Source organism: Acinonyx jubatus, chromosome B2 (assembly GCF_027475565.1).
Source record: "Acinonyx jubatus isolate Ajub_Pintada_27869175 chromosome B2, VMU_Ajub_asm_v1.0, whole genome shotgun sequence".
Taxonomy (NCBI): domain Eukaryota; kingdom Metazoa; phylum Chordata; class Mammalia; order Carnivora; family Felidae; genus Acinonyx; species Acinonyx jubatus.
This window is the reverse complement of record NC_069385.1, coordinates 110,009,554-110,033,874: the sequence shown is the minus strand read 5'-3', so window position 1 is coordinate 110,033,874 and position 24,321 is coordinate 110,009,554. Positions and strand designations below refer to the sequence as shown.

General features: G+C 46.3%; 1 protein-coding gene and 1 long non-coding RNA gene across 7 annotated transcripts; one reads left to right on the top strand and one right to left on the bottom strand.

Moving 5' to 3' along the window:
* Window positions 1-645: 645 nt before the first annotated feature.
* Window positions 646-19,723, top strand: TAF8 (TATA-box binding protein associated factor 8). Of its 6 annotated transcripts, XM_053222819.1 has the most exons (10): window positions 646-798; window positions 1,565-1,721; window positions 5,710-5,808; window positions 6,153-6,215; window positions 7,258-7,382; window positions 10,820-10,967; window positions 12,353-12,495; window positions 18,225-18,401; window positions 18,872-19,011; window positions 19,317-19,723. In XM_053222819.1, exons 1-10 carry the CDS (start codon window positions 754-756, stop codon window positions 19,327-19,329), a joined length of 1,110 nt encoding a protein of 369 aa, XP_053078794.1. In that variant the 5' UTR covers window positions 646-753; the 3' UTR covers window positions 19,330-19,723. The 6 variants fall into 6 exon arrangements, with proteins under 6 accessions (XP_053078794.1, XP_053078795.1, XP_053078796.1 ...); XM_053222820.1 differs by lacking the exon at window positions 19,317-19,723 and having other exon boundaries at window positions 18,872-19,015; XM_053222821.1 differs by lacking the exons at window positions 18,225-18,401; window positions 18,872-19,011; window positions 19,317-19,723 and adding exons at window positions 14,095-14,196; window positions 14,725-15,890.
* Window positions 18,554-23,528, bottom strand: LOC113598866 (uncharacterized). Its single transcript, XR_003419622.2, has 2 exons — window positions 19,758-23,528; window positions 18,554-19,723 (listed from the first exon to the last, which is right to left on the bottom strand). It is a non-coding gene; the product is annotated as an uncharacterized LOC113598866 (long non-coding RNA).
* Between the last annotated feature and the right edge of the window lie 793 nt (window positions 23,529-24,321).

Genomic DNA, 24,321 nt, shown 5'->3' with positions numbered 1-24,321 from the left:
GGTACTCGCAGACGGAGCAAAATGAGGCGCGGTGCGGTCCCCCGTCCCTACACGGAGAACCCCCACCCAGAAGTGGCTGATGAGCGAGTACAACACAGAAAACCACGAGCACCGCGTGGACGTACCGCTCTGGGGAAAGAGGCAGGCACCGGACAGATGCCCGCCTCCTGCGCCTCCCGGCTTGCCCCGCAAATACCTGCGGATTGAGGGGGAGAAGGCAGCGGGATGCAGAGGAAGACCCGGGCTATCTGATCGTAAGGCTCTAGTTCCAAGTGGGCCACTGGCGGGCTGCGGGGCCGTCAGCACAAAATAGGGTTTCCCCAAATTGAATCACCTGGAGAGCTTCACAATACCGATTTCCAGGCCCCTTCCCCAAGGGAGTGAGTCAGTGGGACCGAATGGGATCCAGCTAGGTGTTGCTAACAATCAGCCAAGTTTGGAGCGTTCCAGGAATGTGCTCTTTATGAGAAACGATTTCACCAAAAACAGGTGTGAGACCGAGGACGCATCTTCTTGGCCAAATCAGAGGCTCACTGGGTAGGCAAGAACCCACCACTCACAGAAGGTCACGTGAACTGGGGGCCTCAGCTACACACACCCCACCCGCCTAGGCTTAGGGAAGCCCAGAGGGGTGCACGCCGCCACGCCCCGCTCTCCCCGCCCTCCCCGCTCTCCGCGCGCTCCACGCCCTCCCCGCTCTGCGACTACAAGTCCCATCCTGCCCTGCGCTCGCGCACATTACGCCAGAGCAAGATGGCCGACACGGCGGCCACTGCCGGGGCCGGTGGCTCCGGAACGGTAAGCGCGGGAGGCGCGGGGCCAAAGCCGAGAGAGTCTGGGCATTCTGTAATTCCCCCCTAGTGTGGGCAACAATCTCATAGCTAGAAATCCAGTCCCACTCAGCTCCAAGTGGAGGAGGGTCTTTCAGGCCGTACATGCGCCCCTCCTTGGGACTTGGCGGCGGCCTCCTGAGTTCGCCGACCTGTGTACTGATTGGCTCCCTTCCTGTTGGGGGTTGGGAACCCGGAACACCTCCTGATTGGCTCGAAGACGCCAGTTTCGCCTTCTTATTGGCCAGCCAAACTTGGGAGGGATTCCCGTTTCAAAATATTTAGCTTTTCTACTTTTCTGTGCTGTTGTCGCTTGCCTTCCACTCCTCAGCGTCATCTGGTGCTGTTTTAATGTTTATTGTTAGTGAAATGGTGTGGTGATGGGAGGAACAATAGAGCATTTTTTTCTAAGAGATAGACATGAATTCAATCCCATCATGCATTTTTTTTCAGCTATATATTCTGATAATCTGCTAAAATAGTAAAAAATGGATATTTTGTGTTATTGGAATTTTAAGTTTAGGGTAGCCCCTTGGTACTTGATTACTCAGCTGGCTGAGATTTGTAAGTCTAAACGCCAGAGGTTACTACCTTTCATTAAGCACTGATAAATAAATATTTAGCAAGAGAACTTTTGCTTACCATTGATGATATGTGAACTACTTCATTGCATCCTTGTCCTGTAGGTGAAATTTATTTATTTATTTATTTATTTTAATGGTACTGATTTGCAGAGATCAGGAAGTAAACAGTCCACTAATCCTGCTGATAACTACCATCTAGCCCGGAGGCGAACCCTTCAGGTGGTCGTGAGCTCCTTGTTGACAGAGGCAGGGTTTGAGAGTGCCGAGAAAGCATCTGTGGAAACATTGACAGAGATGCTGCAGAGCTGTAAGTACCAGGAAACAATCGGCCCTCTTCAAGTCAACCAGACATCTTGTTCTGTGTCCTGCAATGTGATGGTGTAAGGCAGGGTTTAGGAATAAGAAGAACACAGTAAAGTGACTTACAGGCTTTAGAATCAGATGGACATGGGTGTAAGTTGTTGCTCTGCCCCTTCATAGCCTGAGCAAGTCACTAAACCTCCTGAACTTCAATTTCCTTATTTGTGAAATAGGATAATAATTTGTATCTCATGGAGTTGTGAGTATAAATGAGGTGCATATGTAAAACATGATGTTAGGAATATTGTAAGCTCATGATGATTTGTAGGTGCTGTTACTGCTGTCTGTTCTCTGTGCTCAAAGAAGTTATAGTTTTGTTGCAGAGCTATGATTAATTCCCATGAAATAGATGCTACACACTGCATAATCAAATGCTATAGTATGTGATTCAAAGAGGAACGGTAAAGAAGTTTTATAGAATGGAAAAACACTTTTATTTTTTATTTATATTTGAGGGGGGGGTAGGGGCAGAGAGAGAGAGGCAGCCTCCCAAGCAGGCTCCATGTTGTCAGTGGAGAGCCTGACGCAGGGCTCAATCCCACACACGTGGGGACCATGACCTGAGCCGACATCAAGGGCCAGATGATTAACCAACTGAGCCACCCAGACACCTCTGGAAAAAAACACTTTTAGAAGGAAACATGTTGGGGCACCCGGGTCGCTCAGTCAGTTAAGCTTCTGACTTCGGCTCAGGTCATGATCTCACAGTTCATGGGTTTGAGCCTCGCGTTGGGCTCTGTTCTGTCAACTTGGAGCCTGGAGCCTGCTTCAGATTCTGTGTCTCCCTCTAACTCTGCCCCTCTCCTGCTCACATTCTGTCTCTCTCTCTCTCTCAAAAATAAGTAAAAACATTAAAATAAGTAAATAAATAAAGGAAACATGTTGAGGTTTAAGAGCCTGGAATGGTCTCACATAGCCTTTTCTGCGTATGCCATGTATTTCCCTGCTTGGGTTTTATTTCGGGTGGGAGGGATGAGGTAGGATGGAATGAGAGATGAGGGTATTTAAGGTGTCTTTTGAGAGATCAACACTTACGAATGTGAGAGAAAAGTTTAGGCAGGGGGAGAAGTTAACCGCAATTCAGGCCAAATAAAGAATTGGTCACCTCACTGGGGAGCTCTGGAGCAATTGTCCTCCATCAGAGTAGGCCACATCAGGCTGAAAAGGCCCTGCCTTTGTACTCAGATCTTGATCAGGCACTCAGTGTGGGCTGCCCCAGGAAGGACGTGGTCTGGGGTGAGGTGGCTCTCTGCAGCTGATGTTTGGAACTTTTAAATACCAAATGTTTTGGTCTTACGACCTCATTAGACTCTTAAATATCGAGGACCTGAGGAGTTTTGTCTACATGGGCTTTATGTTGAGAGATTTTTGCCACATTAGAAAGTAAAATTGAGAAAATTTCGAACGTATACATATGCAGGCCCACATTCCATTATCCCTCAGACCCATGATATCATCATCATAGGCCATATAGCCTCTGGAAAACTACATGAGAAATGAGAGTAAAAAAGTCAAAGAATGTCTTCACTTTATTATAAACATAGTTTTGGCCTGTGGACTTTGGAAAGGATTTCAGGGCTGCCTGGGGATTCCCAGACCACATGTTGAGAACTTTTGTCCTAAAGGAATGGACTAATAGTTCCCAACAGAGAAGAATTCAGTTCTCTTTTTTTTTTTTTTTTAATGTGTGTTTAATTTTGAGAGCGAGAGAGCGTGAGTGGGAGAGGGGCAAAGAGAGAGAGAGGAAGACACAGAATCCAAAGCAGGCTCCAGGCTCCGAGCCATCAGCACAGAGCCTGACACGGGGCTCAAACTCACGAACCACAAGATCATGACCTGAGCCAAAGTCAGACGCTCAACTGACTGAGCCACCCAGGCGCCCTGAGAATTCAGTTCTTGAAAAGATCTTGGAATTCAGAGTTTAAAGGTCATCATGGTTGAGGTCGTTCTTTCTAATACCACTGGGCAAGAGGCCTTTTTTTCCTCTCAGAAGAAATGGTTGCCACTGAGAGGGATGAAGCTGAAGTAGCTGTGTTGGAAAAATGTGAATATTGAAACTAAAAGGTCTGAAAAGAGCATAAAAGTCTGCTGCTTCACTCCAAGGAATACCAAGGATAGATGGCTTATGCCGGGGTCTTGCTGAGACTTGGGCACCTCCATGTTGTCAAGAGCTCTGGATACGGAGGGAACTAGAGGGTATTATGCTAAGTGAAGTAAGTCAGTCAGAGAAAGATAAATATCATATGATTTCACCCATATGTGGAATTTAAGAAACACAACAGATGAACATAGAGGAAGGAAAGGAATAAGATAAAGGATAAAAAATAAGTTAAGAGACTCCTAAATACAGAGAACAAACTGAGGGTTGCTGGAGGGGAGGTAAGTGGGGGGATGGGCTAAATGGGGAATGGGCATTAAGGAGGACACTTGTTGGGATGAGCACTGGGTGTCATAGGTAAGAGATGAATCACTGAGTTCTACTCCTGAAACCACTACTACTCTATATGTTAACTTGAATTTAAATTTTAAAAAATAAAGATAAAAGAGCTCTGGATACAAAGTTTTAGGATTCGTGTTAGTAATAAGCATCAGGCAGAGTGAGATCTGTGGACCCATTCCTGGAAAAGGGCTTTTCTGTAGGTAAAGTGCAGCACAATTTCAAGAGCTTTGATGGAATTACCCACCCACCTCCAGAGCCCATTTATGGAGCCCAGCTTCATACCTCCCCTTTTCCCTGAAGGACTTTGGTGTAACTCTGTTTGTTTGTTTTTATTTTAAGATTTTATTTTATTTAACTTTTAGTTCTTTTTTTTTTTTTTTTTTTTTTTTGCGCTTCTTTATTTTTGAGAGGGAGAGAGAGACAGTGCAAGCAGGGGAGGGACAGAGAGGGAGACACAGAATCTGAAGCAGACTCCAGACTCCAAGCTGTCAGCACAGAGCCCGACATGGGGCTCAAACCGCGAGATCATGACCTGAGCCAAAGTCAGATGCCTAAACAGACTGAGCCACCCAGCTGCCCGTTAAGATTTTATTTTTAAATAATCTCTAATCCCAACGTGGGGCTTGAACTTAACCCTGAGATCAAGAGTCGCATACTCTACCAACTAAGCCAGCCAAATGTTCCACTAACTCTTTTTTTTTTTTTAAGTTTATTTATTTTAGAGAGAGAGAGAGAGACAGACAGAGCATGGATGGGGGAGGGGAAGAGAGAGAGGGAGACACAGAATCTGAAACTGACTCCAGGCTCCCAAGCTGTCAGCACAGAGCCGGGCACGGGGCTTGAACTCATGAACCTCGAGACATGACCTGAGGCAAAGTCAGATGCTTAACCAACTGAACCACCCAGCACTCCCATAACCATTTTTAAATGAACAATTCAGTGGCATTAAATACATTCACAGCTGTAAATACATGTACAACTGTACAACTGTCAGTACTATCCATTTCTAGAACTTTTTCATCATCTAAACAGAAACACTGTATCCATAGCTTTGACTCCACATTCCTCCCTCCCTCAAGCTCCTGGTAACCTCGAATCCGCTTTTCATGTCTGTGGATTTTCTTTTTTCTAGGGACCTCATATTAGTGGAGTCTTAAAAAATTGACTTTCTGTGTCTGACTTATTTCACTTCGCATAACATTTTCAAGGTTTGTCCATGTAGCATGTATCAAAATTTCATTCCTTTTGAAGGCTGAATAATATTCCATTGTATGTGTGGACCCCATTTTGCTTAACCATTCATCAGCTGATGAGTAACGGGCTGTTTCCACCTTTTGGCCATTGCAAATACTGCAGTGAACATTGGTGCACAAATATCTGTTTTCAGTTCACTTGGGTGTATACCCAGGAGTGGAACTACTGGCTCTTATGATAATTTTGTACTTAATTTCTTGGGAACTGAGAGTAAGATTTTATGCCTTTGATCCTTTCCTAGACATTTCAGAAATTGGGAGGAGTGCCAAGTCCTACTGTGAGCACACAGCCCGGACCCAGCCCACACTGTCAGATATTGTGGTCACGCTGGTCGAGATGGGTGAGTACACCTCCAGTTTCCAATTCTTCAGTGCAACTGAGTTGGAGTTAGGAGAGAAAGAAGAGTCCCCAGGAGTCAGCCACGTCTGCCGAGTGTTCTTGAGTTCCCTCGTGAGTCTCCTGGTTTGCTCTTAGCTTGAGAGAGGGCTCTCTCAAAAGAGGGTTCCTCTGAACCCATTTCACAGATCCCCTTCTTCCCTGTTGGAGGATTCTGCTGGAGCTGCTTTCGAGTGGCCGCAAAGCCCTCAAGCTGGGAGTTGAACCTTTTCCACTGCTGTATGACTTCCCCTTCCATGGTCAATAGCCAGTGGTCTGGGCAGTGATTTTAGCTTTCCTGTTTCTTAGGTTTCAACGTGGACACTCTCCCTGCTTATGCAAAACGGTCTCAGAGAATGGTCATCACTGCCCGTAAGTGCCTGTGAACTGAGGTACTCAGCAAGTGCTCAATTAATAGTCGTGGAATGAATTAATTGAATAGGATGGAGATCGCTTTGTAGCTACTTGCTTGTTACAGGCTCGCTCCCTTCCATTATCTGGGGCTGCCTGCAATATGATCTCTATTTAGATTAACAGGATTAGGGTGCAAAATTCAGTCACCAGAAAAGTAAACCATCTTGGAGGTGTTGCTGTGGTTCTTGTGCTTTAGCTCCAGAAGAGGGCCGTTTGAAAAATGCAAAAGTTCTCATTCTTCCGTAAATCAAGAAAACGATGGCCTGTAGGCCTAATGTGGGCCACTGCCTGTTTATGTAAATAAAGTTTTATTGGAACACAGCCATGTTTACGTATCATCCATGGTGGCTTTCATGCTATCATGGCAGAGTTAAGCAGTCGTCACAGACTATATGGCTTGCAAAACCTAAAATATTTACTCTCTGTTCCTCGTGCAAAAAGTTTGAAGACCTCTGTCTTCACTAAACTGAGTGCCATAAACTGACTTGGGAGTAACTAGTTTGGGCTTGTAGGACCTTAGGGAGAATATACTAGATTTTTTTTCAGCACTCTTTTCATGCTGGCACCCTTTTAGAAGAGGCCATTTTCAATCCCCTCTTGCTTCCATTAGCACACACTGACATACCCTGGCCCAGTGTCTGTCTTTGTTATCTGGGTTCTGTGAAAAGACTGTTCCTAGCCCACCCAACTTCCTTAGTTCCTCAGCGTGCTTCCTTATATAGTGCTTGTCACAGCCACCCACTCACCTACCTAGGAGGCATGATGGCAGATGGCTGTATGTGGGACTGTCTCCCCACGCAGATCATACAGCAGGGCCGGGCATTGTGGGGGTGACCTTCTTAGGTCCTCAAGGCATGAAAGGACTTTTATAGATAGAAATATAAAGTGTCTGCTCTACAAGGAGAACATTGAGGTCCAGCATTTACTTTGAGCAAAGGAGGGACGGGGTAGAGACTCGCGGCCTGGGGCGGAGGAGTAACCGCTTGTGACTCTGTTGCAGCTCCAGTGACCAATCAACCAGTGACCCCCAAGGCCCTCACTGCGGGGCAGAACCGACCCCACCCGCCGCACATCCCCAGCCATTTTCCCGAGTTCCCTGACCCTCACACCTACATCAAAACTCCGGTGAGTGATTTGACCCCCCTATTGGCAGGGGCCAATGCGGATGCAAAAGTAGTCAGTTCCTCCTGACTGTCAGACTGGAGTCCAAAAGTTTGTTGGCAAAGGGTAGTTCGGAGCTCAGAATGTCCTTCCTCGTTGACAGACAATTTGGCAAAGGAGAATTATGGTCTCCAGCGTTCGAATGTGTTTTCATTTGCCACACTAGCAGTTTCACCTCCCCTTGGGAAGGTGTGATGTGCCCAGGGGTCTTCACATACTTCTTCTGTCCTCCCCTCCACATCATACACTAATGCAAATGTGGCCATCACGCAGGCTGTTGGGGCAAGTTCTCCAGAACATCTCTCCACACCTTAGGAATAGACAGCCACCCACCATTGCAACACAGCCATTGTCCTTGACCGGAAGTCTCTGTATTAGTGTCCTAGGGCTCCCTGCTATAACAAAGTGCCACAAACTAGGTGGCCTAGGACAACAGAAATACATTGTCTTATGGTTCGAGAGGCTAAAAGTTCAAAATCAAGGTGTCAGCAGGCTCACCTTGTAGGAGAATCCTTCCTTGCCTCTGCCTACCTTTGGGTGGTTTGTGGGCAGTCTGTGGCGTTCCTTGACTTGTAGATACATCATTCCAACTGTCTTCACGTGGCATTCTCTTTGGATCTCTCCTCACATGGCCATTTTCTTATAAGGGCACCAGTCACCTTGGATTAGTACCACTGTACTCCAGTATGACCTCACATTAACTGATTACATCTTGCAATGACCCTATTTCCAAATAAGATCATATTCTGCGGTACTGGGGTTAGAACTTCAACAAATCTCTTTTTAAGGGAGAATACCGTTCAACCTACAGCAGTCCCTCACTCTTTTATAGTATATCTCGGTCAGTAAAAATATTAAGTATATATTCCAGTATTTGCTTATTACACAAATATTATAATGTAACACTATACCAAAATAATATACATTAAAAGATTATCTCACCCATATTAAAGGTTCAGGAAATGTATTACCTCTTTTATAATGACAACCATGGGATTGCCTCTGCTTTTTATTTTTTGAAATCTTTAATACTTGGTGGACCAGTAAGTTGGAAGTCTGATTCTTTTTTTTTTTTTTAATATTTATTTATTTTTGAGGGGAGGGGTGGGTGACAGAGGATCCGAAGCAGGATCTGTGCTGAGAGCAGCGAGCCCGATGTGCAGCTCAAGCTCATAAACCATGAGATCATGACCTGAGCCGAAGTCAGACACTCAGCCGACTGAGCCACCCAGGCCCCCCTGGAGGTCTGATTCTAAAATTAGTTTGTTTTGGTACTTTCATAGCTCTCATGGTTGAAAAGGGCACACTACAAAGATATGCAGCATCGTCAGCTGCCCTTAAGAAATCATAAAACTCCTCAGTGCACAGAGCCAGCAGAGGCTCCCTCTTCCCTGAGCCAAACTGCCAGGGACACTGTGGATGTCTTTGGAAGGCTGAGAGGCAGCCCCAGCCCCTTTCTGTCCCAGCTCGGTTTGCAAAAGGCGCTGACGTGTAATTCTTCTCTGTTGTAAACTTTCCACTTAGTTTGTTTCTGATGATTAAATCTAAGTCATTTAAAAAAAAAAAATCATAAAACTAATTTTTTTCATTCTCATCTACAAATTATTTCAAGAATCTCTTTTAAAGCTTCCTATTAAATGTCCAGCTTCTTGAATGTCAAACAGTCATCTTAAAAATAATTGTAAGATCTTGAGGCTCCTGTGGGGGGGTCTCAGTCGGTTAAGCATCTGACTCTTGATTTGGGCTCAGATCATGATCTCGTAGCTTGTGGGTTTGAGCCCCACATCGAGCTCTATGCTGACAGCGCAGAGCCTGCTTGGAATTCTCTCTCTCTCTGTCTCTGTCTCTTTCTCTCTCTCTCCAAATAAATAAACACTTAAATAATTGTGGGATCGTGCATTTTAATGTGTTTAACAAGTATGTTCACAATCCACTCATTTTTTTTTTACTTGTTTCTGTGTTTAAGTGTGGACAGGGGAACTGCACATATAGGTGAATTAACTTGAATTAACATTGCACTTGAATTAACATTGACAACAGTGGGAATGATTCCAATACCTTTTTTTTTTAAGTAAACTTTTACTGAAGTATCACAAATATACAGAAAAGCACAAATAATAAATATACAGTTTGGTGAAGTTTTAAAAAGTGCACATACATGTTGAACTAGTACCCAGAGCTCAAAAAAAACCAAATAAATAAAACCACCAAAAACACCATAGAGGCCAGCTGACTGGCTCAGTCAGTGGAGCAGGTGACTTTTCTTTTTTTTTAATGTTTATTCATTTTTGAGAGACAGAGAGACAGAACACAAGTGGGGAGGGAGGAAGGGCAGAGAGAAAGGGAGACACAGAATCTGAAGCAGGCTCCAGACTCCAAGCTGTCAGCACAGAGCCTGATGCAGGGCTCGAAATCACGAACTGTGAGATCATGACCTGAGCCGAGGTCGGACGCTTAACCGACTGAGCCAGCCAGGTGCCCCTACAATGCCTCTTTTTTTTTTTTTTTTTTTTTAATTTTTTTTTTTCAACGTTTATTTATTTTTGGGACAGAGAGAGACAGAGCATGAACGGGGGGGAGCAGAGAGAGGGAGACACAGAATCGGAAACAGGCTCCAGGCTCTGAGCCATCAGCCCAGAGCCTGACGCGGGGCTCGAACTCCCGGACCGCGAGATCGTGACCTGGCTGAAGTCGGACGCTTAACCGACTGCGCCACCCAGGCGCCCCTACAATGCCTCTTTTAAAAATCCTCTCTCCATAGCACGAAAAGTAGGTGCTTTTTTGGTCATTATTAAAATGTCAGCTTTCCCATTACAATTTAAAATGTTTTGGCTAACTTCTCATTCTGATGGGATCTTGGTCATTTTTCACTGTGTGATGTGATTGCCAAAGAGCTCGTAATTAGGAGCAGGAGGAGTGTCAGCCCACCATTTTCTTGTTCATTTACACTTACATTAATATCCTTAGTGTTTCTTGGAGGGACTCTTTTGGGACAGCGTATCCATTGTGTGAGGTTTGCTTTAAGAAAACAAGGGGATACTGAAGCAGCCACTCACATCCTGTAGGATGTCACCTTCCACCTGTGGGGCTGGGTGCTCCCTGTCAGGGCTTCCCTGTGGGGATTACCCTTCCTTCAGGATGGCGTCTCCTATGCCTTATGTCACAGCAGCTAAGTGAAGGTCCAGGGGCAATCACTATAGTAAATGTTCATATGTTTCTAATTTTTAAACTTCAAAATAAATTAGCGATAGTTTCATCATTTTCGTTCTGCCCCTGGTTGGGGGGGGGGGGTGTCTCGGCTCTCATTGACGTCACTGGGTCATTGTGAGGGTGGAAGGACATAGCAGCAGCAAGGATGGTCCATCGATATTAATCTAGTGTCTTTGCTGTTCTCTTTATAGACGTACCGCGAGCCCGTGTCAGACTACCAGGTCCTACGGGAGAAGGCTGCGTCCCAGAGACGAGACGTGGAGCGGGCACTCACCCGTTTTATGGCAAAGACAGGCGAGACCCAGAGTCTCTTCAAAGACGACGTCAGCACGTTTCCATGTGAGAGTCTCTCCCCTCTGTGGACCCTGTCTTGTCACTTGAAATAATCACACCATCTTCCTTTTCTCTTGGCATGGTAGGAAGAAATTAAGGCCCTGGCTTTGTCTTAGGTGCCCCTTGTTCTTTGCACTTCTGGCTCCTTCTCCCAGGTCTTCAGGGCCTGTCCCTAACTGATAAATGCAAAATGTTACGGCCTCTGTTGGGATCAGCTGCTTGAGGTTGAGTTTAAGCTACCTCGAGGATGACTCTGAGCCCCAGATATCAGAGAGACTCATACAGTAGAAGCAACAGCCCTTGTAGTAGAAGGGACATTGGCATCAGGAGCGGGGCACTTACAGAACCTCCCCCAGTCTTTGCCCTTCATGTCCCTGCAGTTCTCATCTCCGCACGGTCATGACACCGTGTGCCCATGTTACTTCATCTCCACAGGCTTCGCTTTTCTCAGAGGTGAACAGAGAGATTGGTTTGGGCGACTGGTTCAGTTAGTCCTATTGAGCCCTATTGAGTGCTCGCTGCCTGCCTGGCCCTCGAGTACTAGCTGCTAACAGTTCATAAGGGCCAGACGCTGCGCCAGTCATCTCTCTTATATTATCTCATTAAATCCTCTCGTGAGCCAACCTATGAGTTCAGAACTGTTGTCCCCACCATCGTAGGAAGCCGAGGCCTATAGAGAAAAGAAATGAGGTCATCTGCCCCAAGTCACACAGCTGGTAGATAGAATTCAACCTAGCTCTTTTGGACCACAGGACCTCACGTCTGAGCCGTAGCCAAAATAATCTTAGAGTGTCTTCTGCTAATCACATTCTGCCATAGAAGTACACATAGGTGGTTTCTTTTCTTTTTTTTTTTTTATTAAAAATTTCTTTTCATCAATGCTTTTTGGAAGAAGTGGAATGCTCGCTTACTGTTATCTCAGTGGATATACTTACATGCAGAGAGTTCTCAAGTCCAGTATTTGGACTTGAGTCCTTTCCGGTGAAGAGATCGATATCCCTGCCCAGATATGAGGCTTAGCGGGGCTAACTGACCTGGGGTATAAGATCACTAAGCTGGTTCTTTGCTCAGATGCAGCCCCATTTCTGTCTGAGTCTGGTTCTACTTGGTAAAAGTGGGCTCCGAGGTCATATTGCCCGAGTTGAGATGTCGCTCTGCCGCTCTCTGTGTGCTCGAGGAGGTCGCTTTTCCATGCCTCGGGGCTGGCAATTGTACTCAATAGGGTGGAGGCGAGGATTAAAGATAACGTGTAGGACTCGGCATGGCCCGCGCTGAGTGTTTGGAGCGCGTTAGCCATTACTGTTACTCGTTGCTGTTGGTGGGATTGTCAGGCTCTCGGCCCACTGCGAGGGCGCCGTGACTGGAATTGTGCCCCTCTTCCGATTTCCCAGTGATCGCTGCTAGGCCTTTCACCATCCCCTACCTGACAGCCCTCCTTCCTTCGGAGCTGGAGATGCAACAGATGGAAGAGACGGATTCCTCGGAGCAGGATGAGCAGACAGACACCGAGAACCTCCCTCTGCACATCAGCACGGTGGGTCCTGCCTTCTACCCACTTCACGGTACCCCCAAAAGTTGCCCGTGCTGCCCTCAGCCTGTCACCCTGCAAGCCTGAGATCAGGCTCGTGATGATCTCTTGCTTGAGAGACAAGTCCATGCCCTGGGGATTCATTCATTCATTCATTCATTCATTCATTCATTCACCAAATATTGAACAAGTGTCTGCCAGCCAGGCACAGTTCCGGGTGCTGGGGAAGTAGCAGGAGACAAAATAGACAGCATTTCCTGCCCTCATGTAGCTAAGGAAAAATTATAAATTAGGAGATAGGAAGTAGTACAGTATGAGGGAAGGTCACCTGAGAAGGTGACATCAGAGTGAAGACCTGAAGGGAACAAGGCTTGTACAGATCAGGGAGTAGAGTACTCCTTGTAGAAGGCACAGGATATGCAAAGGCCCTGAGGTGGGAGCTGTTGTGTTGAAGGATAGCAATGCCATCAGGGTGGCATGAACAAAGGGGAGCTCCGGGGGGGGGGGGGGGAGGGGGCCACGCCTTAAAGGCTGTCTTGAACACTAGGCTTTTGCTCAGTAAGGTGGGAGCCATTGGGAATGCTGAGCAGAGGAGGGTAGGCGTCTGGTGTAGGTTTGTTAACAGGGTCAGTCGGGTTGCTATGTTGAGAATAGACTGTGGACGGTAAGGGCAGAAGCAGAGAGACCAGTGAGGAGGCTCCGCAGTAAACGGAAAGGTGGTAGTAGAAGTGAAGATAATGAGACGTGGTCAGATAGATGATTTGGTCAGATTCTAGACTATGTTCAGGGCAGAGCCAAGCGATGGTTTGGGTGTGAGATGTGTGAGAAAGAGAGCCAAAGAGAAATGCAAGGTATTTTGCCTGAACAACAGGCAAGATGGAGTTGCCTTCAGCCAAGATCGGGAAGACCTGGGTGGGACAGGGATGGGGAAAAGGCATGGGTTCTGGTTAAACAGGGGAGCTTTGAGATGCTTGTTAGACAGCCAGGCAGTGATGTCGGGTGGCAAGATGGATATAGGGATTGCTGTGTGGGGAGCTGTTAAGGCTAGAGATGGGAATTTGGGGTCATCAGCGTGTAGATCGTGTTTAAAACCATGAGAGCGCCTTGGGTGTGGGTGAGGTGGAAAAGGACAAGAAAAATTGGACTCTGTAAGTATAGACTGTGCCATCTGTTACGGTAGCCACGCGTCTGCTTACACTGAAATTCGGGGCGCCCGGCTGGATCAGTCTGTGGAGTGTGTGACTCTTGATCTCAGAGTTGTGAGTTCGAGCCCCATGTTGGGTATAGAGATTACTTAAAAATAAAATCTAAATAAATAAGTAAACAAACAAAGAAACTTAATGTCAGTGATATAAAACTAAAAATTCAGTTTTTTAGTCACATTGGCCACTTTTCAAATAGCCTCCTGTGGCTAATGGCTAGCCTACAGGGCAGTGCAGATGGGAACGTTTATGTCATTGCAGAAAGTTCCACTGGACAGCACTCATATAGACAAGCGTTTCAAGGAATTTTGCTGTAAAGGGAAGGAGAAGAATGGAGTGGTGGCCAAAGGGGAAACATTAAGGAGTTGAGAGAGGTTTATTTATTTTTGTTTGTTTCTTTAAGATTAAAGAAACAACAGCATGTCAGTACGCTGACGGGAATGGTCTGGTAGAGAGGAAAAGTGGATGCAGGAGAGAAGGAAACATTTTGGAGTGATGTCCTTTGGTAGGTGAGAGGGTAAGGGACCTAGGGGACGAGGCGCGGTGGCGGGGTTGGCCTGGTTACGGGCATTTTGTTTCCAGGGGAGGAGATGAGAGTGCGTGGGCACAGAGACCAAGGCAGGTGAGATGTGCTCCTCCGAGCTTGTGGGTGTTCTCATCTGGTTAGCCGTGTGCTGTGCTCTGCACATAAGAGGCTGAGACCCCACTCGTGTTCCTGCATCTTTGCGAGAAAGAGCCAAGTAGAGCCAAAGAAGGGCTGGGAGCTCAAATGCCTTTAAGGCCTGCGGGACCCTGTGGTCAGCCTACCATAGTCACATCCATCCTTTAAGACTGGCCCTGGCTTCGGAGCAAAGGATATCTTGGCGGTTGTCGTTGGACCAGGCATTCCCCGTGCTCTCTAAGATTCCGTGAGGCCTGTGGCAGCCAGCAGCTCCAGAATGCAGGGGCAAGGTGCCTGCGGTCTCTCTGTGATGTGCCGATGGGCCTCCTTGCTTGGACACACGTTTCTTTAATGTTGGATTATTCCTTTCAGAATTAGGGCTGGAAGCCCATGGCTTTACATAAAGCAGAGGAACTTGATATTCTACACTTCTGTCTTGGACTCAGTTAATTTGGTCTGAGATATGGTGATGGGGTCATGGACTCAAATGAGGTTCACCCTAGGAGAAGGAGGAATCTTCTAAGCAGACACCACCATCCTTTTGTAAGTACAAAGCAGTTAAAAGGGCCCGCAGATGTGTTATCTGACGCCCCAGGTCATGACATAGACAAGGTCATGGCAGTGAGTGGACCGGGGCCGAAAGAATGCTGGGAGCTGCCCGTGGACTGCGGGGTGGCCGAGAGGTCAAGTCAGACAGCAAAGACTGGCCTGCCTTCAAATCCAGACCGCGCTGCTTTCCAGAGACTGTGACTTTGGTGGCCTTACCTAACGTGAGTCTGTTTCCTCACAAGTTCAAGCAGGAATAGGAACACCTAACTCAGCAATGAACTTCAGGTGTCCAGCAGCTCAGCTCACGGCACTCGCTGTTTCCCTCACCACCTACCCCGCCCCCACTGTTTTAGGCTGTACAAACACTTGCTCTTCTGTTAAAAGTAAATACATGAATAAGAAGACCCCAAGGAGAGGATTCTAGCAACAATTTATACACAATCGATTGGACTTGTCAGTGTTACTTTGTTGAACTGGCGCCCATAATCCTATGTTTGAAAATTCACGATGTAGAAAAAAATGTTTGGTAAGAATTTCTTTATGCCATCCGTGTTCCCTGTTCATCCACTCTCTCTCCTACAAAGCTGCCAGTGTCACCAGCTTTGTGTGTCCTTCTAGAGACATAGTCTCCTCATTGTTATCAACACAAATAGCAAACCACGAACGGTTTTCCCTTCCTGTTTGCCCTTATCGCTGTATCTCAGTGATCATTCCATCTGTGTACAGCAGGCTGTTTCTTTATGGCTTCACATATTCCATTGAATGGATGTAACCATCGAATTTAACCAGCTCCCTATACACATCTATGTTTTCCGTCAATAGCGTTTACAGACATTGTTACAGTGCATTAAATAGCTAGTATTGTAAGTTATTCTTTTACGTGTCAAGGGCGGCACTTCCTTCAAAGACTGTTGCCAGGGAGTTGCTTCCTTTAACCTGGTTCTGGTTTTTCCCATCTGCTTGAACATAAAGGGACTGTTCATTTTAAATTAGTGTATAAGAGAATTTTCTCTTCTTGTACGTTTGAACTAGCGGCCTTCTGCCGACGCCAGATACCAACATCTCAACTTTTGTTCTTTTACGAACAATGTGCCATTCATTTACTCAACAAGTATTTGCTTAGTGCAGGTGTGTGCCCGATAGTGTTGTGGGTGCTTGGGGGACCTCAGCCAACAGAGCAAACAAAACATCTGCCTTTTGGAAGCCCGTGTGTCGGCAGTGGGGTGACAACAATAAACGTGATATATAAATAAATCATTTACTGTATATTAAAGATGAAGCTGCTATTGTCGGCGCAAGGGGACCAAGTAGGGAAAGATCCAGGGTGAAAGATGGAAGTTTCAGTTTTAAATAGCGTGATCAGGGTGGACATCACTGAGAAGGACACATCTGACAGGAGACTTGAAGGAAGTGAGCAAGTGAGCCCTGTAAATATCTGGGGAAGAGTGTTCTGGAAAGGGAGCAGCCAGTGCAAAGGCCCTGAGGAACAACACAGAGGTGAGTGTGGCTGTGGCTGCGGCTGAGGGAGGCAGAGGGAGAGAGGCAGAGGTCAGACCAGGTAGGACCCCGCAGGCAGCTTTAAGAGCTGGTCTTTAATTGGGTGAGACGGGAGTGGTGGGAGGGTGTGGAACAGGTGAGGGACATGTCTGACTTCCCTAGGGATCGCTGACTATGGGGAGGTCAGTTAGGACGCTGCTGCAGTGGTCTCAGAGAAAGAGTGTGGGTCCAGCAGGGCAGCTGCAGTAGAGAGGGTGGTGGTAGTCAGCCTTACTTTGAAGGTAAGGCCAACAAGTTATCCTAACAGATTGGATGTGCGGGGGGTCTGAGAAAAGCAAGGATGACTGTGGAGTTTTGGCTTGAACAACTAGAAGGATGGAGTCGCCCTGGAGGACTGTGGGAGGACCGGGCACAGGGGAAGGGCCGGAGTTCAGTTTCTGGCACAGAAGTTTGAGGTGCGTCCTTGACACCGGGTGGAGATGTCGAGGGAGCAGGTGGCTACGCCAGCCTGGGAGTCAGGAGAGCAGCGAGGGCAGAGAGGCCCATGTGGCAGTTGCTGGCGTGGACACGGCGTTGGAAGGCGAGAGGCACCTCGGTCACCCCCAGGACGTGTGGGGCTCACCGGAGCTCACGTGCTCTGGCCTCCGCAGGCTCCCGAGGGACTCTTCCGCTCCTACCTTTTTTAAGCAAATCTCAGTCAGTTTGGTACTTTACTTTTATCTACTCCTGTCCCTCCCTATCTCAAGGCTGCCTGTCCCTGAAGGAGGCAAGAAAGTGGCATTTCCAGCTCTACTTGGGAGAAGAGAAGCTGTTGTCCCGTGACTCGGGACCCACATCCTGGCCTTGTGAGACAAGTGAGCCGCGTGGAGAGGGCCTAGTGGCCTCCAGCAGAGGTCCCCAGGGCTGGCTTTTCCATGCCCGTGACTCTCCCCTTCCATCCATATTATCTCAGGAAACACTTTAAGGCAGCGTTGAAGTGAACTTTCAGCAACTTTGAGGATAGAGTGGTTGCAGTAAAGAGAGGACAGTAGGGAAGTAAATCAAGCTGTTTAGAACTTCAGAAAGATTGGGAGCCAAACATCCCAGGCAGGTCTGGTCATGGTCAGACCTTGTGTCTGGCGTGAGCTAGGTTGACCTTGGAGCACTAGCTTTCAAGAGAGCCTCCAGAAGGTCCACAGTGGCTCTGGGTCACTTTGTGGTCCCACCAGACCAGGTGTTGGAGAGGGAAAGCCCAGGGACCCTGATTGGAACTGGGTCTTCGGGGAGAACAGAATTGGCGGGACAGTGAGGGGTGAGCAGCCGAACCTAGAAGTGAGCCGTTTTCTTCAGGCTCACTAAACCTGGACAGGAGTCCCTGTCCTAGGCCTCCTGCCCCTTGTGGGAAAGCCTGCTGTTCCTTTTATCCAATCGCAGCGTCCTCTACCCTGCTGTCTCCTGACAACAGAATTTCCTGGTTGAGGTCAGGCCCTCTTTTTGCCTCCATTACCTGACAGGAACCTCAGCGGCAGAACCCTTGGCCTGTCACCAGGGGGCGCAGCCCCACCAACTTCTGGTCACTTACAGTCTCTCAGGCCTGAGTTCTAGGTCATGCCCTCGGTATGGTTGTGTGATTTTTTCTCCCCCTTCCCCTACAGCCTGTGCTCATTTTAAAGAACTTGGAAAATAGAAGAGCGTATAAATAAGGAAAAAGAGAATCAATCATCCATATTCCTAGAACCAGTTTCAAATGTTTCAACCTATTTTTTCTATGTCTACACACATTACAAATAAAATGTTTTAATTGGGATCACGTTGGATACATGTAAACCTATAAACTTTTCTCCCAGATCGCTTTCCTCAAAAAGCAAACAACGAAAGACCTGACCCACAGGTCACTGATGGGGATTATCGTTGCTCTTCCCGTGTTGGTTCCTGCATATGCCCTGCTTTGCCTTGGCCGGAACCCTCAGGGCTCAAGAAGTTTCTGGCCTCTGCTGCAATATGATCATTGGTACCTGTTGCAGGTACCAGACATTTGAGAATATGGAGGAAATTGATCATGATTTTCATTCCGTTTGGTCCGGGCGATTCCCTGTGCACATGATTTGTTCTGGCCCTGTGTCCTGCAAAGCATCAGGGGTCACTTCTCTTTGTCTTTATCTCCCCACAGACTGGGTTTCCTCCTTGAACATGTAACTGTTAGCCCCTGACTCCCTGCCAAGACTCTATTCTAACTCATGTCCCTGTCTTCTCGAGAGGCTCAGAGTTTTGGGTTCTGTGCTCCCCTGTGTCCAGGCGGTTGGTCTCGTCTTCCTCTGATAGCCGGCCCCTGCCTGGGCCTCATCTCATCTGGGGCAGGGATAGGTACATTAGCAAGAAGTCCCTGGGCTTCTAATTTCTTGACGAAAGGGATGCTAATAGTAGTTCCTACGATGGGCATGATCTCTTTCCTTATGCCATTGGTATTTTGCTTTATTTCGGCTTCTGCTCAAAGGATGATTCTGGAGCCGAGAAGGAGAACACCTCTGTCCTGCAGCAGAACCCCTCTTTGTCGGGAAGCCGGAATGGGGAGGAGAACATCATCGATAACCCTTATCTGCGACCTGTGAAGAAACCCAAGATTCGCAGGAAGAAGTGAGTTGGAGGCTGGGGTGCAGAGAGGCTTGTCTGGCCAACCGAGGTGGCCTTCTCTCCTCCTTGGCAGGAAAGAGAGGCTCCCCAGCAGGTCTGAAACGTGGGGAAAGCTCCTCTGGCGAGAGGAAATCTTTTCCCTTTTCCTCACCTCACTCATCCCCCCTCCCCCAATGTACCTCTTATTGCAAAGAGGTTGAGCATCCTGCAGCTGGGGGACAAGCCTTCACAGCCCTGGAGCCGTCCCCCTTAGAAGAAGCAGGTGGGGCCCCCACCGGGCAGGCTCCATGGATTCTTCTTCTTTCTAGGTCCCTCTCGTGAGCCGAGAAGGAAGCCTGCCTTGTACAGAGACGCGGACACCACTCTCTCGGGGCCGTTAAAGCCACTCAAGGAAGAAGAGAGGGTGGCCTCCTCGAGGTCAAGCCCAGGCAGCCGGATGTGACTGGACATGATTTTAATAGCAAACTCAATATTAAGATTACCTACTTTCACTGGATATTTGGGTGGAGGAAGACGGGACGGTAATGATCAGCTTCTCCTAATCAACCTGGCCATGCTGTGGGGCGCAGGAACAGCCAGTGACTTCAGTTATTATCACAGGACTTGATTCCTTTGAAACCTGGAAGGCCAGGGAAGGTGGCAGGAAAGAAAGGGTTCTTTGCCTGCTGTGCTTACTGCCAGAAAGACCGCTTGCCTCGTTTGTAGTTCAGGATACCTGGACCCCTCGCCTCGTTTGTAGTTCAGGATACCTGGACCCCTCTTACTGACTCACAGATAACTTGTGGCACCAATTTATTGCCCCAGAACCTCAATCTTACTTCTCTCCTCACCTGGGCTCCAAGTGCCCTGCGAGCTGATGGAAGGTGACTTTGTCCTCCCTCAACCCGTTGGAAACAGGAGGCCCACCCATCACAGTCTTGATCTGGGGCTGGCAGGAGTCAGGAGGCGTGTGCAGGCATGTTAAAGGCAGAGGAGAATAAGGGCAGCACTGACTCTCACTGGCACTTGAACGCCCCCATAAAGCTGGGCAGCACTCTCTCCTGAGAGATTTGTCACTTATTGTCCCTCTGTGGGATGCATGCTTGGGAACTGCCAAGTCCTGCCCCATCTCAGGAAAAGAAGTTTTCTCTGACAAGAGCCTAAATCAGTGGCTATATTATACTGTGACTTGTAGAAGAATCAGCGATTGTAAGCAATAGGAAAGGGATTTGATGGCGGGGGTCAGGGGAGGGTGAGATTTTGAAGGATGGGCCTGGCCAGTCTGCTGGAAGGCTGGCGTGTTCAGAAGGCTGTGGCCCCACCTTATGGTGGAGGTGGGCTCAGAGGAGCCTGCAGGCCAAGCCAGGGTGTTCTTCCAGAAGCAGGTCTGAATCTGTCCAACCTCCTTTCCTCCTGGGGAGAGAAGACTTTATCCTTGATGTACCCTACAAACCAAAAAAAAAAAAAAATCTTCCTTAAGGAAGATGCTGGGCAAGCTGATACCCTTTGGCTGGTCTCCAAAGGAAGAGATTTAAAAATCAAGTCCAAAGAAGAAAAATGCCAGTGACACCTGGAAGTTAACACAGGATGACCAAGGCGTTCCCTGGGTTAGTGACCTAAGGTCCATATTGAACTTTCCTTATGCTCCTCTTCCAGAGTAATCTCTCCATTTTCTATGCTCTTGGTGAATTTGAAAACTTGAACTTGACAGCAGCCACCATGTCCCTCTGGCCTCACTGTAGCCCCAGGCACTCCATCCCATTGTCTGGAAGGAAAGAGCTGCTTGTTAGTGACTGAAAACGACAGACTAAGGAGACATTTGGGTTCCCCACCTCTGGACCAAGGAAGCGTTTTTCAGGTTTGTAATGGCCTGGAACTCTTCCAGTTGGCCGCAGTCAGATTGGGCCTATGCTGAGTCTGTGGTTCAGCTCTTGGCGATTCTTGGGCTGTGGAGTTTAAATACAGTCCCAGGTATGAGCTGTGGCAGATACAGGGCTGAAACCTTCCCGGCTTCCTGTCCTCTGCTCACAGCGCCGCCATCCCAACTAGCATTTCTGCAGTTCCTGTTTTGCCATGACTGTCCAAAACCAACACCTGCCCAGTGCCTGCCCAGTGCCGTGATGCTGAGGACGGATGGTGGGTTGGGGCCAGAGTTGCCATTTCTGCTGTAGAGATTTCGGAGTCCGTCATTCTGTTTCGGATGAGAGGTCCTGGGAGATGATTAGACAGCTGGAAACATTGACCCGACTATTATTGTGTAAAAACTGTGCATAATTCTCAATGTGTATTTATAAATTTCTATTTTTTTTATAACTTTGGGAGACTTCTTGGAGGGAAAAAGTAGTAAGCAGAGCCAGATTAAGAATGTGATTTATGAGCTCTAAACGTCATAAATAAAAAGTCCTAATAAAAACTTTGCAAATGAAACAGAATGATATACTTTGAACTTAATCTGTATTCAGAAATTCCAGCAATGAGTAAGACTGTAGACAGATAAGGTTTAGTCCTTCTGTTGAACCACGTACTCCTGGGAACTATATAAAACTTCTATTTTGGGAATTTTCAAATACAGAATGAGGAAAGTATATATGCTTTCCCTGAATATCCTTCACCCAGCATCAACAGTTACTGACATCTTTTCAGTTCTGTTTCATCGATCTCTCCCACTTGTTTTTCCTTTATTTTTTCTAACTAGAGGTTTTTTTTTTAAAGCAAACCCAAGACCTATGTCATTTAGGTCATCAGGCATCTCACTCTGATGGACCTTTTTTCTTTCTATTTTTAAAATTACAGATTCACAGGGTGTTGGCAAAAACAAAAATGTTCAGGGGCACCTGCATGGCTCAGTTGGTTAAGTATCCAACTTGGGCTCAGGTCATGATCTCCCAGTTTGTGAGTTCAAGCCCTGCATTGGGCTCTCTGCTGTCGGCTCAGAGCCCGCTTCAGATCCTCTGTCTCCCTCTCTCTCTGCCCCCCTCCCCTGTCTCTGTCTCAAAAACAAGCAAACAAACAAACAAAAATGTTCAGGGAGGTTCCATGTACCCTTTGCCCCGTTCCCCCCCAGCGGTAGCATCTTGTATAACAAGTGCAGAATCAAACCCAGGGGATTGGCATTGGTACAACCCACAGAGCTTATTCGGATTCCATCTTGTCCTGTGTGTGTGTGTGTGTGTGTGTGTGTGTGTGTGTGCGCGCGCGCGCGCACGTGCACAGTTCTGTGCAGTTTGGTTATGTGTGGATTCACATTAACAATCACCACAATCAAGATGCAAAACATTTCTGTCAACACCACTACTCCCATTATGCTGCTTCTCCATAACCGCATCCACCTCTCCCCCATCCCAAACCCCTGGTGGCTACTCTTCTGTTCATCTTTATAATTTTATATAAAGATTATTAATATATAAATGGGGGCACCTGGCTGGCTCAGTCAGAGCATGCAATTCTTGATCTCAGGGGTCGTGAGTTCAAGCCCCACGTTCGGCATAGAGTTTACTGGGGGAAAAAAGATTGTTAATATAAATGGAATCATAAAGTTACAGCCTTTTAATTTCACTCAGCATGTAAGATAGCCATCTGAGGTTGTGTGTTTCAGTAGTTCCTTTGGTTTTATTGCTGAGTCATACTTCCTGGTATGGATATACCACAGTCTGTTTAACCATTTGCACTTTGAGGAACATTGAGACTTGTGTCCAGTTTGGGCCTATTATGAATAAAGCAGCTAAGCACATTTGTGTATAGGTTTTTAGGTAAACATAAGTTTTGTTTCTCTGCAATAAACATCCAAGAATGCAATTGCTGGGCCCTGTGGCAACGGCACACTTAACGTTAAAAAGAACTGAAACTCTTTCCCAGAGTAGCTGTGACGTTCTGCATTCCTCCTAGCAGTGTATGAGTGATCCAGTTTCCACATCCTCACCAATATTTGGTGTTACACTTTTTAGTTACTTTAGCCCTTCTGATAGGTGTGTAGTAATATCTCACTGTGACCTTAATTTATATTTTTCTAATGGCTAGATGTGCTTATTTCCTAGCTGGTGGAATCCATTTGAGTCTTTTGCCTGTTGAATTTGAACTATCTCATTGGATTGTTTCTTTGTTTTGAGATTTCCTCATTCTAGATACAACAACGTTGTCAGAGGTGTGGTTTGCAAACACTTTGCCACTCCACAGCTTGCCTTTGCGTCCTCTCCACAGGCTCTTCAGCAAAGCACAGAGTTTTTAATTTTGAAGACCAATTTATCAGTGTTTTCCTTTATGGGTATTTTTCGTTTTTTGTATAAAAAGGTTTTAGGTTTTAGGCATATTGAGTTTTTTAGGTCTAAAATCTATTCACCAAAGCCCTAGCTCCCAAAAATCTTTCTCTATTTTTTTGTAACGTGTTTATAGATTTATGTTTTACATTTTAGTTCTTGATCTATTTTGAGTATATTTTTATCTAAGATGTGAGGTTTAGGGCCACCTGACTGGTTCAGTCGGTGAACCATGCACCTCTTGATCTGGAGGTTGTGGGTTTGAGTTCCATGTTGGGTGCAGAGATTATTAAAAAAAAAAAAAAAAAAAACTTAAAAAATTTTAAAGTATTTAAATAATATTAAATATTTATATTTTTAGGGGCGCCTGGGTGGTTCAGTCGGTTAAGCAGCCGACTTCAGCTCAGGTCACGATCTCGCGGTTCATGAGTTCGAGCCCCGCGTCAGGCTCTGTGCTGATGGCTCAGAGCCTGGAGCCTGTTTAGGATTCTGTGTCTCCCTCTCTCTCTGACCCTCCCCCGTTCATGCTCTGTCTCTGTCTCAAAAATAAATAAACGTTAAAAAATTTTTTTTTTTAATATTTATATTTTTAAAAGATATGTGTATTTATTTTTATATATTATATTCATTTGTAAATTTATATTTAAATAACATTTAAATGTTAATATTTAAACAAATTATAAATGTTAATATAAAATATATGCATAAATATTTAAATTTAAATATAAATAATTTTATGAATATTTATATATTTATAAATTTGTATTTATATTTAAATACTAAAATATTAAAGTATTAAATGATAAAAATAATATTTTTTACATCTTTAAAGAATGAACTCAAACCCTTCATATCTTTTTTTTTTTAAGATATGAAGTTTGAGTTCATTATTTTGCCTATAAATGTCCAATTGACCCAGCACCTTTTGTTGAAAAGCTACTTTCCTTCATTGAATTAATTACATTTATACCTTTGTCAAAAATTAGTTTTTTTGTATGGGTTGGTAGACTTTTATTTAAAAAAAATTTTTTTTTAATGTTTATTTTTGAGAAAGGGAGTGTGAGCGGGGAGGGGCAGAGAG